This window comes from Mycteria americana, chromosome 15, assembly GCF_035582795.1.
Source record: "Mycteria americana isolate JAX WOST 10 ecotype Jacksonville Zoo and Gardens chromosome 15, USCA_MyAme_1.0, whole genome shotgun sequence".
NCBI classification, from domain to species: Eukaryota; Metazoa; Chordata; class Aves; order Ciconiiformes; family Ciconiidae; genus Mycteria; species Mycteria americana.
In genome coordinates this window covers 8,780,655-8,799,926 of record NC_134379.1, presented here as the reverse complement: position 1 = coordinate 8,799,926, position 19,272 = coordinate 8,780,655, and the positions used below count along the sequence as shown (strand labels likewise).

Below are 19,272 nucleotides of genomic sequence, written 5' to 3'. Positions count from 1 at the left end.
GCATTATTTAAGTCCTTTCCAGACCAAGATTTAGGCAAACCTTAATTGGCGCATGGGCTTTAGGCTGGCTGGCTGTATGGACAAAAGGTTTTCCACTTGAAATGGTTTTGAAACCACGGCCGACACCTATGCAGCCACAGACACATCAGGTACTTCTGTATCTTTAAAAAGCAACACACACACGCCTGGCACTCTGAACCCAGATTCTACCTCATTTGTACCCATGGGATGCTGGTGATGTCATCATGATTGCACAGGATAAACGAAGGTTGAAGTTGGCCTGTTTAAATTAGGATTTTTTTTTTTAAACCTGTATATTCTTCCCATTGCTAAATCTTTTACAGAGGCTACTAAGGCAGAGAGCTGCTGAGCTAATCCTCTTTGACTCCCTGCCATCCTGGCAGGTACAGCAAAGCCTAAGGTAAAGTGGAGCATCAAAAGGAAAATTAATGTCTTCTAACAGCAATTAGAGGAAATTATTTAGATATAAATCTTGTTTTATATCTTCTCATACTTGTTTTTCAATCTTTCCCCTTTGATTTTTTTTTTTTTCCTTTCAGGCTTTTCAGAAAGAAACATTTAAAATCCCTCCTGTAAACCAGTGGCATAATTAGCTGCATGTTACACCTGGTATTTTACTCTTCTACAGAGTCATTCCTTTGAGCTTTCTTTTTTACTAAGCCCCGAGGTCTCCCGAAACTGAATCTACTTGTTCTCTCATCTGCTGGCTGACAGGAGGTTGAGGGGAACCAAAACCTGGGCAGGGACTGTGGGGTGCCCTCCTGCCACCTGCCAGACCCCCCCCAGCCGCTGCAGTGGGTGACCAGAGGTGCCCGGCGTGCCCAGGGCCGCCGATGGCAGGCGAACGCACCTCCCAGTCGCCCGCACTTGGCCTGTGCCATGAAGCAATGCATGTAACCTAATTGTACTCTGATAACATCAAACAAAGTCTCTCTGATCCAGCACTTGGCAAGCCGCCATCCTATCTGGGGTCCGATCTGACAAGCTTGCCGATTGATCAAATCATTATCTGGTAGTGTAGGTGTATGGTCTAACACGAGCCAAATTCCTTCAGCTGCTTCTTCTCTTTTCTAGAGAGGATACAAGGCTCCAGCAGGCTCCTTCCCCCCGCAGTACACGACTGATGGCTTCAGCAGCATCTTTTACCAAATGCAGAGAGTGGCTCACGTTCACCCAAGGGAGGCTATGCTTTTAGCTTCCCGAATACAGAAGAGTTACTTTGCCCATAGTGTTTATCATAGAAAACTTGCAAAACCAAGATAGAAAAACAGTTAGCTCTTCTCAGTGGCGCAGCACAGCAATCTATATTTCCAGAGACAGCCAGGCACAGCTAAAACTGCTGACCCTTCCAGTTTTGCCACATCCTCTAAGCTGAACTCATGTTGTGCAGAAAGTGGCACTGAAACTTTTGGGCTCCCTTTCCACCTCCTTGTTACTACTCGTGGGATGACTTGCTGGTAAAAATCACAATTATTGCACCTCTGCAATCCTGATCTCCACATGCACCCTCTCCCCTGACCTAGGCAAAAGGACATGCTTTCCCCTGGAAATATAGCCCTGTTACTGCTCACAAAGGACAAGACCTCACTTTTACACTTCCCTCATATAGCACCAGGCTTCTTAAACTCTTTGCAGACAACTTGGGGACAAGATCTCCCTCTGAGCAGGAACACCCAATCGCTACCGTTTTTGAGAAGGCTGAATGGGCTGTTTGTCTGGAGCTGAACAACTACACCTAAACTGACCAAGACGAGAAGACTGAAGATACCCAAGTTAGACAAGAGCACGGCCCACACAGACTGCAGATCCTAACAGGCAACCCTTCATTTTGAGCAGTTTTGCTTTTGTTCCCATGCCAAGAGGGTGAGTAGCGCATGGTGGGGTCCAAAATCTCAGATAGCCATTTCTCGGAGAAAAAAGGGTGGCAGTTGAGCACACTGCAAAACTCTGCAGATACCACTCACCATTAAGCTCATGGCGAAGCCATTCAGTTTGTGACATATCCCTCCCATCTAATCAGTCCCAAAGGAACGAAGACGACATAGGTGGATGTTTTTCCTAACAACCCTTTTCCTCCTTTTGTAATCTTCAATCTCAGAGTAACAGAAAGGGCTTGGCAGGGGCAGGAGATGGTATCCTCATTTTAGCACCACCAATTCAGGTCAGCATTTCATCTGGCCACCTCGTGGCACTTCCTGGAGTCCTATTTCAAAGTAAGCTATCCAAGGTAATTTATTTGGTTTATATGCTTTATTTTATCCACATAAATCATGAAACAAAGTCCATAGGGAACAGGCACTCTATACTTATCATAATATGTAACTTAGTTCCCCAGAGACTGAGTATGTACAGAACAGCTAATAAATGGTTCAAAAAAAACCTGGGTCATTAAATCTTGTTTTATATCTTCTTGTTTCCATCAAGGTATGCAGGAGTGGAAATTCTCTTTCTAAGACAGGCTCCTACTTTTCAGCCAACTGGGAATAGAGCCAGCTGAAAAGAGAGAACCCCACATACAGCACTGACAGCTGTGCACAAAATTCATGAGCTCAAGAGACAGACTGCTGCAGAGACAGGTGTCCGAGATCTAAGTTTAGCTTGAAAGATTAAAACAGCCTCTACAAAGAATGCATTTATTCTAATCCTCTCTGTGCTAGAAACTACACATGCATCACTGATGTACGCATCCTGGAAACATTTGAGATATGTCTTTCTTCTGTAGGATTTCATCCTATTGTGTTCAGGGATAAAATAGGTTACTGTTAAGACCACAGAAATGCACAAACGCAGCAGAGAGAGATGTTCCTGCTGTCTGAGGAAGGGTTGCAAGCGGTCAGGATCTACGGTTACAGAGGAGGTAGGATTCAGGCTCGCACGGCAATGACGGCTGCCCACCCTGGCAGCAAGCAACCCCACCCCAGATGTTCTCAACACAATGAGGATGTCATATGTAAATAAGAGCTGGGAGGCAGATCAGGTGTGGTTCTTGCAAGACAAACGTGCTTGGGAATTATGCATGATTCCATGTTTAGCTACCCTGGTATAAATCCAGAGCAATTATTTTGATCTTAAAGCAGCACTGCTCTAAATATACATTAAATGGAAGAACATACCCACTATCCTCAGGAGAGCCAAAGGTACAGGAGGACTCAGCCTTTCCACCTCCCCCATGTAGCTACGGGTTTGAGAGAGGCTCTCTTCCCCTCACTGGCGTAACTGGGTGAAGAATCCATTTCCTTGTAACAAACCATAGATGTAGCAAGAAGATTTTGATGCCTTAAGCTTGCAGTCTCTAAATTAGAGACAGCCTGGGAAGGCAGGAGACCCAGTTTTTAGATTCACAAGGAACAAAGGATGAATCACTCAGTATCATGTGATATAGTGCAGTTGCATATATAATTGTCTATCAATACAGGTAGAAATTATCATATGTTAATACAAGAGAATTTGATCATCTGGAGGACATCAAAGTGATGAAGTCAACAACAAGCCAGGCATAATAAACTTCACCTCCTTCACTCAATAAAACAAGGGGCTCACCTTTGGAAAGCTACAGAGAAAAATTCCTGGGTTGATAATAGAAGATTTACAGATTCTTTCCCCTCTGTGATGCAGAACCATAATGCCAGAATTTTTAGAACAATTCTCACTCCCAAAGGAACAAGAATAACAAAGGGCAGGGTATTCTAAAAGGGCAGTCACTGTTTAACCACAGAATCCCTCTATATCTCTGATTTCCCCAGATTCAAGAAAATTCCCTGGTTTTGTTCAGGGAATGGAATTTCACTGTCACGAAAATTTGCAAATACTTGTTTAATTCAGCACTTTCACAGGGAGGCAACATATCATTTCTAAGATCTCATGGCAAAGCTGCTCCTAAGGCTATCACAGAGATTACTTAGTTGGCGCCAACCGGCACAAAATTATAATACATGGCTGGAACTGCCATGCAATTCTTGCAGGCAGAAGTAATCTCTGTCCTTGCATCATCAGCTCTACCAAGCAGGAGGTCATGTGATGGGTGCTCCTGACAATGTGGGGCAGAACAGAAGTAGGGAGGATGTTTTTAATTTATGTATTTAACATATCTGTAATGGGCAACTGAGAACTGAAGCCGCAGAGTAACTTTTCTGCAGCCTCTGGGAAAACCTCTTTGGGCTGGATGGAAAGGGGATGCAGAGGAGAGGAAGAGGGCACAACTGCAGCCAGTAGATAAACCTACCTACAGGTGGTCGCAACTACACCCAACTGCTGAGACAGTTACAATGTTAGACATCCCCACAGCATGCAGAAAAACCTCTTCTCGCTGGGGAAGAACTCCCCCATACCCACTTTACCCATCACTTGAGATTTGGTCATGTTCTCCACCAGTCCAGCATCCCAAACACCTAGGAAATAATAGAGTATTGCCCCTGCAAAACACCTGGGTGGGAGGGAAGCACTGGCTGTCCCTGCTGTGCAGAAAGGGACATAGGGTGCACAGACTAAGCATCTCGCCTCAGACTTCCCCAGTACGAGTGCGGCAGACTTCCAGCATGTCGTGCTTTCACAGCAGGATCAGCTTTCCATGCCGAAGAATGGTTTGGAGGGGGAGCAGTGGGGAACTCCACGGGCTGTACGTCAAAGCCTCCTCCTAGGGCTTTCCCACAAGCAGATGGCAAACTGACTCCCAGTTAGCAACTCATCACAAAATGAAAAACATCTTCCTCTTCCCGTCTCTTTCGGGGCAGGCTCATGTGTTAACTGTTTAGCTTTGTTTACAGGCTCCTTGGGGTTGGGCTTTTGTTTTTTTGCAGATTCTTGCCCTCGTACAATAGCAGACAACCAAGAAAAAAGAATAATAATGATTAAAAAAAAATCAGTCCAACACTGAAATTCATGAACATTGCTCGGGTTTCTGACAACCCAAGTGTTTTGGCTTTGCTGAGATTCCTCAGTAATTCACATCTGCTTCTTCCCTCTCCCTGGCTTGCCCCCGGGATCCCAGGCACCCACAGCCTCACCACAGCTTCAGGACATAACAGACCCAGGAGGGGTCCCATGCCTCACAGCAGTGAGACCCTCCAAGAAGTGGCTTCCTCAGAAGTACAAGATTAAAACTTAAGGGGAAGGAGCACTAACATTTATTTGAGAGGGAGAAAAGCAGCCTGGGTAGCGAATCTAACATCTTTGTCCCAGACTTAAACCCCACGAGTTGCTCCACAGCAAAACCAAATGGTTGTTTCTTCCTTCCAGGGCTGGGGACACCATTACCATCCTGCTCCACCCATCCCATGTCAACACAGGAAACGCAGACCCAATCCAGCCACCACTCATTCTTTTTCTCCTCCTACTCAGTAGCATATTACAAGGCCACTAAATTAAAAGGAATGCTCTTTAATTCTTCAGCTTTCAACCCTTCCCTTCCCTTCCCAAGCACTGCTTCTTTATAGATTTCAAACCAGTTCGACAATATACAGCTCTTTTGGTGTACCTGTGGGTTTTGGAGCAATATTTAACAACTAAATTAGATGTATGCGTAAAATATACACAAGGGTGTCTAGATATTAGGTGGGGTGTTATTATATAAAGGCAAGAACAAAGACCATTTATATTACAGTACGCAAAACCAGTATAGAGATTTGTGCACAGGTACACTGGTTATAAGTGAACTAATAGCTCAGGCATTTTATGCAACATTATTCATGACTTTCATATTAAGCCATCCATATTCTTTTAAATTCCATTTTATGTTACCCATATTATTTTTAATCTGTGCCATTTATGAGGCCTTAGTGGAAGAGGTCTGCAGTTATGTTGTGGTGAAGCCTCTGTAGCGTGGCCACAGACATGTGTGGTGCAGGACTGCGCCATTATGCTAAGCAGCCAGCCGTGAGCGTATGCTCGAAGTACGAGATCATCATTGCTTCAGACAAAGCATAGTGGAGCGTTAGCTCAGTGTCCTCATTGTTTGTCTATGTTCCTTGCAAGTAAGAAGTAGCTCACTGGCCAGAGGCCAGTGCTCTTCAAACCAATCTGCAAATGGCCTAATCAGAGCTGTGATCTGTTCTGTATACTCAATTTGTTGAGTCACATCAATTTGTTGAGTTTCCTCTCCCATTAGAAATACATGCAAGTGCCATTTTCTAAACATATTAACTCTCTTCAGGCTATTTTGTTGTGTAAACAGAAAGACAAGTGAATAGGCATTGCAGTCAAGAAACTGATGTTCACCATGGCCTACATTCTTTACAACTTCACCAGTTTTTTTACACTAGTTTTATGTATCTTTCTTTTCATGATACCAGTTTGAGAACTATGCTGTGCCCTTTTTCCTAGACAACTCTAGCTTAATTGCAGTTAGAAAATAAAACAATACAGTATGCAGGGGATGGACACTCTTCAGTTAAATAGAAAAAGTTGCACCTTTTTCAGCCATGCTCAAAGACCCACCCAATGCCCAGAATGCCAATGGGATTAACCATGAGGTTGCCAAAGCCACAATTTACCAGCGGTCCCACCATGATCCTAGGACCTTTACTCAATTACAGGTCAGAGATCTTCCCACCTCTTCCGGTCTTCCAACCCTGTGCTCTCCTGAACCATGTCTGGAGCTAGCACAGGCTCAGGGCACAGAAGCCAACCCACAACAATCCCACCATTCCCACTTCTCACCACTCCTCCCCAGCTCTGCTTCTCTCTACTGCCCACGGGGAAAGGCAAGCTCGCCTCAAAACAAGTCCTAGGAGGGCCCAACTTGCAAATTAGGAGGGCAATATAACTGGCTTTGCTGCAGGCTGCCAGAAACAACACAGACTGGTTAAGGTAACTTCAAGGTCAACATCAAGTACTGCTGTAGACATACCCTTTCTTTTGAATTTTCCGCCAGTATCTTCTGTCAGCCTCTCCCCATCACTTCTGTGAAGTACAGTCATCTTCTTGATTGCTGTTGTCCATCCCAGAACTGGCTCGTTTTGGATGGGGCTCTGTACACTGTTTGTGAAGCAAACCATAAAACAGGATTATTCACAGGCTGCTGCTTCACAGGATGTTTTCCATGCCACCATGCACAGCTTGTACAAAGGTAAAGATTTTTAGCTTTCTTCCTTCTGTACAGTAAAAACTTAAGGCCAATATTTGTTCCTTTTTGTGTTAGAAGATCACAACCAAGCTGCCAATCATCTGGCCAAGAGGGTTATGCAAGAGTCAGGTTTACTGTAAAGTTGTACAAATTTTATAGCACCACAAACACTTTAACTACCATGATGCTTAAAACTCAAGAGCATTTGGAGAACAAGGAGAGTTATTCAAGCTCCACACCATTTTGGCTGCATGTTTTCCAGGTGTATGATTTCACCACATGGAAAAACACAGCCATTGCCAAAGTGAACTCATAAAAACCTTTGATGAGTAAAGTTTGGATAAGCACAAATCATTTGAACCAACAGTTGGTCCAATTCTCAAAGGGGTTTGGCAGACATAATATAATTCGTGGTTTCACACAGAGGCCATTTTTCCCCTCCTCCCCCCCCCCCAATCTTCACAAATTCGGAAGATGTTGTTCTAGAAGGTGCAGTGGGTTGGGTTTGCTATGTTTTTCTTTTCCCCCGAAGGGTTAGGCACCACACTATTGCAACTCAAAGCCATTTGGGGCTGTGAGTAAGCTAGCAAACAGGTTTTCCAGAACTGTGTTTAGATAGTTGCATGATCCGCCTAATAGACATAAAAAAAAAAAAAAAGAAAAAGCAAGAAAAAAAAAAGAAAAAGAAAAAAATTAAACTCTAGGTCTCTCACCACCCATTTGCTAGCAGGCAGGTAATATAAGGCAAACACTTTAACAATCTCTTCCTCTGACACATTTGGACATGTTATTTCAAGATGTGTGGCGTCATTTAAGGCTGTGCCATGAGATAACACAGTATTTACATCTCTGGGCCGGGAGCAATATTGCTACAGCTTTTAGACATTATTGACATAATATTTTCTTTGATAAACAATCTATCAGGAAATTGTCAAAGTCATAACTGAGGTAATGCCAGGGACTAAGCAATCCTACACAGTCCAACAGGCAACTAGAAATAACATTAGAGAGCATAAACACAATGAAGATGACTCCTGTTCCAAACAGCTTTTGTTAAGCCCTGCTATGGAGAACAGCATTAATTTACAGCTCACGCGGTCTCTCCTCCATCCGAACGGGTAGGTCGGACAGACAGCGGAGGTCTTCCTGATTAACCTCTCCATAAGCAAGAGCAAAACTTGCTTGCTCCTCCAGAACTGGAGTGAAACTCTCATCCCTTTAAATAGAAAACTTGAAATTTTTGGATACTTTGATGTATTTGAGCTGTAAGAACTCTGCATTTTGCACTCCACAATGCAAATGAGGAATGGGTAGAGATTAGATATTTAATTTCTATAGCATGAATTATAGTTCTCAGCAGACTATATGCACCTCATCGTCAACAAGTCACTATGTCATCTTACACTTGGGTGAATGGACTTACAGCAAATAAGTAGGGCTTTTTTTCCCCATTTTTCATTTTATTAATTTTTCCACAGTTGAGAATAATTTATAAACTCATGCTTGCCATTTGCAACTTCCTAACATACACACCAAATCTAAAATATTCAAAGTGCCTAAGAAGAAACTTTGAGTGGTCACATAAGGTACCTCTGTCCCTTGCTCAGACATATAAAAGAGAATCAGCTGCAGCTCCACAGCACAGATTTTTGAAATTCACTCTCTATGCAAGTTTTGCTATATTTCCTTGTAAGTTTTTCCAGTGAATGCTACTGAAAATTCATGCCTGCAAATTCACTGGATGGAATAATCAGGGTAAGCACATGCAAACTGAGAGGCAAACTGAATCACCTTTTGTTTGCTTTTTTGAAATTTTTAGTATTTGCACAATTTGTCATAATCCTCCCCTTCTTTACCCTCATAAATAAATCACGTTTCCTCCTACAGGACCTCCATGGATGTGACAGAAGTTGCCCTCATGCAAGTCAGAGCCAAAAAGGAAACGGTTAGAAGTATGCACAACAATCTCAAAACATCACCATCTTCTCAGATCTGCCTACAGCGAGGTCCAGTTTTCCAAAGCAACCACATATATAATGGTGTTACAATTGCCCTTCTCTTTCAAAATGTCCATGTTGCTTGGGCAGTTCAGGGCCTCAAGTGTGCCACTTTAACGTGTACATTAACCCACGTGCCACAGCTGGCGAGGCTGCAAATGAGCTGGGCCTTCCTCCCTTCCCTAGCACCTAATACTGACATGTTCCCCTTGACTTCAACCAAGCCCCTAAGTCGTAACATGCTTCCACGTTCAGCTTCTTGGTTTGTTTTTAAGTGATCAAGCTCACACAAGCCTAACGATTCCCTTCAGTTTTACAAGCATATTCATGTTTGCTGTCAAACGCATGAGTTAGTTTTCTGCAGGCTATTGCAAGAGAGCAACCATTAATTACTGCAACTGCACAAAATGCCTTTTTATTTAGAAATGTATTTCAAGATGTTTTTGGTGATTATACCATCACTCTCCCAAACTCAGTAGTCACTGGTAAACAGTTTATCTACTCTGAATTTGTAGAAGGTTGGTGTATTTTGATTTCCTACAGAATAATATTTCCTCTGCCCTTCCCTTTCCCTTCCGTGTGAACTGATTTTTACCTTTTTTTTAATTCTGTGCCTTTAGGGGCTTAATTGAAGATTTCCAAACACAAGGAAGTGTCTTAAAGGGTAACAGAAACGCACATTTACTCATTACTGAAGCTTTATAACACAATTTATTTCGGTGGAGAGAAGCTCAAAAATATGGCTTCCAGTGAGAGCCCTTGGGAAAGGCGCTTCCCTTCACGTACTCATGATGGCACCAGAGCCGATTGCTCAGAAGTTTGGTTTGCAGTTGGACACCTCACAACTGCAGCTTTCAGAAAAGTCTCAACATTATTAAATGCTACTTAGCATGATGCACACTTTCGATAATCCAACTTTTATTTAGCTATCTAAATTGAGTTCTGAACTCCTTCCAAAAAAAAAAGTTCTACCTCTCTCAGAAGAGACCCCAACCCTCCAGCTTTCTAACAAAATAGTACCAGTTCCGGAAACAGAAATGCAAGTTTCAGTTCATTATTTTCCTTTATCAAATTAAATTAATATATACTATTATATGTAATATATTTATATACATATTTATAGTTACATTAAAATATTATATATTAATAGACTATACGCATTATATACATTTTTAATATATATTAGAGAAAAATTCTACAGTCCCCCAGTAAGTCATCCTTTCCAATGAGTCCAATGGTTACACTCATGCCAGCTATTTCTTTGGACATCAGTGCGGACTGTCAATAGGACTTTTCCTAACATTGTAAATAATTACAGGCTCAATCCTTGAGTGACACCAGATTTCACTGATTTAGAAACTATATAAAATCCTATTTCTCTAATTAGCTATTAATCCAGCACCAGTGAGTAAACGTTTAAACACCCGAGACCAGATCCCCCTTTTAGAAAATTGCTTCCACTGACAATTAGTGTTGTAAACTTTTCCTATTGTCCTTTTGCAAGAAGGAAATATTGTTGTTATTGACAACAACTAAAGAAAACTTCACTTTTTCATCCCTGGTTATACACAGGCAATAAAGGACCCTTTATTTTAGAAAAAAAAAAAAAGGGGGCTCAAAACTCTCCTGTTTTGAGGTTGAAGACTGGTTATTGGGCAGCTGAGACACCATTCTCACCACTGCTTAGAAGATGAAGGATGAAGACAGCCTGGGAGCGGTGGCTTTGAGATGGCAGGTCTCCTGTGTACTCTGCTACCCCATGCATTTCTAAATACACACTACTTTATTTACCCAAATCTCTAGCTCGGGTAACCTTATAGGAGTTCACCGCTTTTATGGACGCTTCCGAGATGTACTACCACCACAGAAGTCACGATAACACCTTGCGTAGCGACAGGCTAAGCAAACAGCTAACTTTGTTCAACACATGCTATCACTAATGCTTTCTAGGAAAACAACCCTGTGCGTTTGGCTGGCCAAAGGGCTTTAAGCAACACCATACTGCTCGGTTTCTTTCAATTTCACTTTTTGCTGGTTTGTATGAAATCCTCAACCCTTACAGTGCACGTACGCGCTTCCTGGGTTTCATTTCCATCCAGTTATTTGTCTTTTTATTTATGAATGAAAGTATCCTTAGGCAGAAGGTGTTGTCCAGATTAGAAGCAGGCAGAGTTTCTCAGCTGAAACTTTTATCCCTGCCCAAAGAAAACAGGCATATTTGGGTCAACAAAAACATTGCAAATTTATGTTGGTTTTGTCACTTCAGCTGAAAAAATAAAAGTCATCAGCCTGAAAGTGCTTACACATTTTCAAACTGAAATTAATAAATTAATTTCAATTAACAAGAAAAGATTACAGGCACTTTAATGAAAGGAAGCATTATATATCGAGTCAAACAAAATATTTTATTCAACCTGAACTGATTCCCTTTTTTGGCCCTTTCACCAGTATCATCATCCTCTCCTGAATCTGGGGGCGCTTTTTTGTTTTTCAAGAAACATTTTCCTCTCAGCTTTTTGGAGCAGGCAGTTCAGCTTGTTTTGCTCCCTGCAGATTTCAACTCCTTCCTGCCCCTTCCAGGACAATTTGTGCCTCCCACTATCAAGATTACTGTTACTCAGAAACCAGAGGAATTCTTGCTGGAGAGAAAACTCTCCCATTTGCTGGTAAGGTCAGGGACAATCCAACAGGTTACAAGGCAGGGTAATACAACGCTGCTGCAGAAGGGTTTTGCCCATGCCCAGCCTGCCGGGACAGGGAGCCTGTGAACATGCACCCTCCTTAGCCAGGAACTTTTTGACTCATTCCACCCAAGCAAATGTTCCTTAATTTAAAAAAAGAAAATAAAAAAAATTTAAAAAAAGGTCAGATCCCCCTTGGCCACTGTCACCCAAGGGTCAGAAACTACTTCAAATACATAGATGGATCTGAAGGAGTTTAATGGTCTGTAATGACAGATACAGAGACCCTCCAGCTGGATGTCACAAAAATTAGAGTAAGCACTTTAAAAGGAGATGTGGGAAGAGGGATCCCTTCACCGATTCTTCAACTAGAGATCCAGCTAATTACCCACCAGATGGATGCTAACATGCTCAGAGGGGCTTGTTGCACTGAGAGGGGGTGTTTAACACACCCTTCCCAGATACCCAGGACTGATCGGTTGCTGTCCCCTGCCAGTGCTTCACCTTTGATTTCACATGAACGCTCAGGCTAAAGATGCCCAGCTCTCAGCTAGGAGGTGATATGGATCCATTGGCCATTTCAGCAATGCTCGGGGACATTTGCTCTCTTAGCAGCAAGGGACTGGCCAGTCTGCTCAGCTGGGTTCTCTGGCTTAATCAGGGCCCCCTCACAACTGCAGCCCTTGAATAGCCCCTATTGATTGCCCCTATTGAAAACCCCTTGAATAATCCCTAACTAGCCCACTCTCCTGCACAACCATAAAATGCAGCCTCTCCTGGTTGGCACAGACTCCAGACTTGGATACACAACAGAGCAGGACATGTGTCTGAGGAGGTCTGGCCCACAATGAGTCAAGGACGAGGAGGACAGACTGCTAATGTTCATTCACAAGCCTTTTCGGCTTGTAACCCATGAGAAAAACACAGGGCGTTATTTGCCTCCCAATGCTTCTCCGTACCTCTCCACCTGGCTACTGCCTCTCCAGCAGAACAGGTTGGGATTGCTTCCTTGGAAAGAGCTGGGAGATGCATGTCCCCTTTCTGCATACTGCAGCCACCACCTTTGAAAGAAAACAAGCCCCATTCCTGAAACATTAAATACAGGGACTGTATGTTCAGAACCACATGAATGGTTTCTTTAAGGTTTGCAACCCTATGGGAATATTCCCCAGAAACAGAGACTACTACAGAGACTTTGCAGCATGGCAGATGTGATCAGACCAGCCATGGTGTCATCACCCTGGCAGGAGCATAACAGAGCACAGAGGAATGTTTGCATGCCAAGCACAGTTTGAGACAAGATTATTTGCAAATCTGATCTGCATAGCCTTACTCGTTGCTTTTCAAGAAAGTCTCTTTATCAGGGAGAAACAACAAGACAGAGAGAAATTCTTATACAAGAAATATCTCTGGGGCTCATTCTTACCATTTCCTCCTGTCCTCCTTATAACCAACCCATTATCCCACAGCCACTGCTGCCATGCAAAGCTGCATTACACCCTGGCTTGTGGGATTACCAGATACCACGTGTGAATGTGAAAAAAACCTCCCGATCTTAATAAGCACCTCACCCTCTCACCAAGACATGGTTTGGACTGGCAAATTTTGTCCTGTTAAACCAAGCAACATCACAAATTACAGCGTGCAAACATTAATCGAGACCACACCCTGGAAGAGTGAAGGGAATTGATGTGCAGCAGCGTGACAGAGCCGGACAGCAGCAACAAGACAATAATTTCTATCACATAAAAGCTGCAAATCAGAGTTTAACTTGTCTAACCAGCCCCTCTACATCACATCAAGGACACAAATCTACCACCACCCTGGAATTTGTGCTCTCAGGTCTGCTTTCCTGGGTTGCCAGCATTTAATGCGTGTCTCAGGTGGAGCCAGCAAAAGCTCTTGTAAAACTGATCTTGGCCTGCACACATAGACCTAAAGTGGTAATTCACCTGGATAATTTGCAAATGGGAGGTTTGAGGACTGGTGTGGTGGAATGAAATTTGCTTTATCAGAATCTGCAGGTCATCAAATTCAGACCCCTATCCACAGTCCGCATGGACCCAAGGAAGTCAGTGGAATCACTGAAGATTCAGGACAGAATTTGATTGAGGATGACAAATATTATTATTTCTGGAAGCAGCAAGTTTTCCTGGAATTCTGCATAAAATCTAACCTTACAAACAGGTGTTGTGGGGCACAGAAGACACAGGAAAAGCAGCATGTGATCTCTCTCATACAGATACAATACCATACCCAGGAATACACAGGTGGATAATAACCCTACTACAGGACAAAAGAAACTATTCCAGCCACACCTCATGGTTCACACCAGAGAGACCCTCCTTTAGCAAGGTATTGCTGACTGAACAGAGAAGTTTAAACACCAGCCATCCAGGTACAGGCCAGTCTGGCTCAATGGCTCCTGATGCACTGTTGACCCAGAACTAAACTAATTAGCCCATTTCCTTTTAAAGTGTTCTCAAATGCCACTTGGCCATGTCACTCCACACCAGAGAACTCTGAAGCAGACTAATTACACCGGCAAATGTTTGATTGAAAATTACACTCAAATGACGTAGACTGCAAGAGGTTACCTCCCTCCCAATACAAAAGGCCTGATTCAGGACTCTGGGGCAGCTCCCCTTTAAAGTCAGTGTAATTCTGCAAGTCCAGGAAGCATGGTAATAGAGAAAAAATAAACTTATTTTTGGCACACAGGCCAGATTCATTTTGCTAGCAGTCCCCCTCTGATGCTGATGCAGCCCGAATGTGGCTGATGAGCCTGTTACAGCCTTGACTAGCTCAGATGTGGGCAGGAGGGAAACACCAGCGTTATTCTCCATTGGCGACAACAGCCCAGAGGCACAGCTCAGCGAGAATTTTAAGTAGCTAAAATGCTAAGCATCGAAGTGAGATTCTGTCCCAAAACTTCCTATGGGTTACATTTGCACCTCAGTTTCTCTACCTGTAAAATAATAATTACTCAACACACCAGTTCTTGTAGGACTTAATTAGCACTTGTCAACCTCTTAGAGCTCCTCAAGGGAAGAGGAGCTATGCACCACAAAGTACTAATTAATGGAAGAATCCTTTGGAACAAAGTATACGATTCTGTTGTTGTCAGATCTAATAGAGTCATAAAAAAACAGGGCTGGAAGGGATATCAAGAAGTAACCTAGGCTGTTCCCCTGCCCTGAGGCATGATCAAGTATATCTAAATCACTCTTGATAGATGAATACCCCTAAATCTTGGGATGCTCAAGCTGCGGATTAAAATAGATAAAGATGGACTCATGTTACACATGCATTGCACTCTTTGGCTCTGCTGAACGCAGATAAATACTCCTTCACGTGTGGCACACAGGGCCTCTCAAGTGCTCTCTGCACTGGCCTGGAAGAGGCTTTGCTGCACCCGCGGTGAAAGCGTACCGCGAGACCTACCGATCTTTCCAACTCATTATTATTACAGCTCATGCAATAAAAAGCCCCATTGTAGCATACAATCCCCAAATCTCAAAATCGGAATTAATGAGACACGCAAAATGTGAAAAAGACCTCCAAAAGGGGAATGGAGCAGAGAGGCATTAACGGATATGCTCATGGTTATGTGGGACTTCAGCGAGAACCAGAAATTCACTGCAGATCACCCCAGTCTCACACATGGCTGAATTGCAAGACTTCCCTTCCATAATACCTTCAAATAATTTTTGTTAATTTTTTTCCCCACTTTTCTCCCCCCTTTCCAACCCCAAGAGTCCATCTAAAGTACACTTTGGCCTAACATAGAATTCAGATGTGGCTACTGAAGCATTGCACAGCCTTAAGTTTAAAATTTCCTTTTTTTATGAAACTGAAGTTAGGCAGGTCAGGCCTGGAATATTAGCTACACAAAGATTTTTAGAGGGCTTTTTTAAATGCTTTAATTGCAAAAATGTGTTAGTTCAAGCAGTCTTTCCAAGACATACATGCAAAGTACAGTAGGAGATACCTTTTATTTGATTAACTTCATACAGGAAAGCTTTTGAAACTTATACTTTCTTCATCAGGCTAGTGGATAAAAGCTAAGCTAGGCAACTGATACAGCACTTCAGAAGTTTATTAAATTAACCAATTAAACTGAGGCAGTATACAATATACAGAGGCCAAAGCAAACAATAGAAGGTGGAACACACTCCTGGGGCTGAGACAATAGTGTCATGTCAGCATTTCCATTATGAAGCTACTTCAGAGTTATTGTGGGAGGTGTGCAATTAACAAAAAAAAAAAAGCTTAAACCACTGAATTCAGTCATTCTAAGGGATTCCCAAACATGCCCAGGCGGATGGAAGTGCAAGACGCAAACCAGTTTTTCACTAATTTTGTCACTTGAATTAGAAAGCAGGTTTGGCCTGGAGAAACAGGTTGGCACATTGCACAGGAAACAAAGAAAGGCTGGTTCTCTGGAGCTGCACAGTGCCCAGCATAAGGGAGCCCTGTTCTTGGTTGCTTGAAAATACGACCATAATGAACATGATTAATCAAGTACAGCATGTTTGCACGTTTGTGTGGGCTGAGACAGAGCTTACTCAGTAACAGAAGGCCTTTGCGGTAAGGATGGCATCTTTTATAGCATCTTACCCTCAATCACAGCGTCCCTACATGGCAATGTAACGCAAATTGTAAAACAAGACAAATCACAAATACAGCAAAGCTGTTTGTATTGGCAGAGTTGAACCACAGAATTGTACCTGACTTGAAGATTTGTCATCTCTTCAGTGCTAAACAAGAACCAAAGTGAATATGTTTCACAAGAGGGAGAATCGAGAGCGAGCTGAACTCCCCCCAGATTTTGGGTGCTCAGCATCAGGTTCAGATCCCCGTTTTGAAGGTTGCTCCTTCCCTGTACAAACAGTGCAGATTCTTTGGGTAACAGAGATTCAGTGGTTTCACGTTACATCTCGCAGCACATGAAAACCTTTTCATGAGGTGCAAACCTTTTCACACAGCCCCAGAACAACTCATTGAAGGGGAAAAAAAAAAAAAAAAGTCTGATAATGGAAACACTGACACAACATTTACTGTAACAGCATGATCAGCAGCAACTATAATTCTCCTTCAGAAAGTTACACCCACGATGCTTTCTTTGGCCTGTATACCTTGTATATTGCCTTGGTCTAACTGGTTAACTTAATAAGCTTCAGAAATATTTAGTTGCCTGGCTCAAAAAGTTGGACACAATTTAAAACTAGGTAGCCTGGTTTGTGACCACAAGTTGTTCTTGGGATGGCATATCCACATTCAGTACAGTATCCCGGCTCTGCTCTGCTCTAAGGGCAGTTCTAGCTGCGCTCCATTTCCTTTCTGGAAACCTAACAAATCCAGCTCAGTTCCCAGCACCACAGAGCAGCCACACGGCTCTGGATACAAAAGCAGCTCGACAAATGAAGGTTAAATTGAATTAGCTGAACCCACTTAGCGTTCCAGCTCTGCGACAGAGTTTAAGAGAGGCTAGGGAGCACTGGGAAAGCACACGGGTGTTTTAGAAGAGACAGGATGCCATGGCGGGTAAGGACCAGCCGGGGAGCCAGGAGACCTACGGCTATTCCTGCCTTTGCCAGTGACCTACCACATGACCCTGAAGAAGCCACTCCACTTCATGTGTTTTTCTTTCCCTGCTTGCCCTTTTTCTGCTTTGATTATAAAGTTTTCCAAGTGATTGCATCATCCTGTTTGTACAAAATATACATTTGCATAACATCTCGCACAACAAGGCCCTGATCGCAGCTGGGGCTTCTAGACACAAGAGTTATAAAGAAAAATATTAGCAAATTCAATGTGTTTAAATGCCCACTATGGGTATTCTGTAACTAACGTTTCTTCATTAAACATTCTACAGTGTTGTTTTGCCAAATGACACAGGACAGAGGAAGGTCCTGTGTCGAAGATGTTGGCTGATGCTATTCCTTGCAGGCAGAACCTGAGGGGCATCTCGGAGATGGAAAAGGTATTGACTATTTTGTAGGCTAATTGTGAAAATCTAGAACAGCTGCATAGCTCTGACAACCTGACAAAGACATTTTTCTATCCTGAGCTCCAGTTTCACTAGCTCTCTTCACAGGATGTTGGTGCCTTCAAACCCAGATTTATTAGTTCGGCCTCATGTGGACACACAACTCAGTCCTAATCTAATCAAAGACTGTGATCGAAAAAAAATGCCTTTTGAATCATTCCCAGAGTTAACATTATTTCTACCCAGTGTGTCTCCCTTTATACTCATCTCCAAAATAGTGAGTAGCGAATGAAGAGAAAGAGGAGAAAAGAAATCAAGACAAGTAGTGACCAATCTTCCACACCCCAGGTTTGCAGCTAACAACTGTCTAACCAGAAAGCTGCAGAAGAGGCATTCGAGCCAGCAATAGCATCAGCAGGAGCTGAGCTGCAGCCTCCAGTTCTGGCAGTAGCAGTGGCAGTGCCCCAAGAACAATACTTGGGAGGAGTAAGGCGAGTGGCAGGAGTCCCTCGGGCTATCCAACAGCTAGGAACCCATCTCTTTCATTGGGGAAAGTGCAAGTCTTCTGGGTGCACCCAGAAGTCTGGCCTTGCGACCTGGAGGAGGGAAGAAAACCAGCTGTTACTTTGATCCCCTTCCAAAGCACCACAGATCTCCTAAAAACAGAGGCAGGAGAATGAGACTGGCAGTACACGCTGTTTGAACAGCAGGAAAGACACAGCATCAGCATAGATGCTGCTTTCCTACACCCATTCCCAAAGCTTGGATTTTTGACATTTGTCTTGTGAACTTAACATGCAAATTGGGTTTGAACGAGGTGATTCCACACAGCCCAAGAAACAATAATGGATAGGCAAGTTATCACCTACCTTGTAATTCCTGTGGGTCTTGAAGACCCCTTCTGCAAAGCACCCACCCGTGCAGTGCCAAGAATCCTAACAGAGCGCCAGGACTAATGCAAAGAGATTGAGATGTGCAAGTGCAAAGCAACTTGTTCAAGAGTTCATCAAGCCAGTGACAGTCCCTGACTTTCTTAATCTTCACCTGGTGTCCTACATCCCCACCCTTGATTCCTCAGTGCATCCTGCAGCACGCTGCCAGACAGCACGATTCAAATGAGAGGGTCAGTGCTGACCAGCTCCCACAGAGCTCAATGGAAATTCTGCCACAATTTCTGCGAAACTTGCGATTTAGGATCTTGCCAGCCAAAGCTGTCACATTTCCTACACAAGTGTCATAGCACAACTGCTGTATTAATAGCACTCACTGTTCGAGAGCTGGAGTTCTAACACATAATGTTGTGCAACATGCAGGTACTCCAGCGACCTGGAATAAACCCTTTCACGTTGAACATTCCTTCTCTGCTTGCTTCAGCTGAAGTTGGATGTTCTCTTCTTGATCTCAGTACGTGGGTTTGTTTTGTTTTTTTCTTTTTCTATTTTGAAATTCTTAAAAGTAAAATGCAAGAGTTTGCCCTTTTAAAGGGGAAAAGAGGTTGGAATGAGTAAAATACCCTTTCCC

At 43.2% G+C, this 19,272-nt stretch overlaps 1 protein-coding gene across 7 annotated transcripts in view; it reads right to left on the bottom strand.

Moving 5' to 3' along the window:
- The window catches only part of MYL10 (myosin light chain 10), a 168,636-nt gene that overhangs the window by 62,514 nt on the left and 86,850 nt on the right, over positions 1-19,272 (bottom strand). For all 7 annotated transcript variants that reach the window (XM_075517870.1, XM_075517874.1, XM_075517872.1 and 4 more), the window contains one exon: positions 6,866-6,993. In XM_075517870.1, the coding sequence (XP_075373985.1) occupies positions 6,866-6,993 (128 nt within the window). The remainder of the gene's footprint in view (positions 1-6,865; positions 6,994-19,272) is intronic.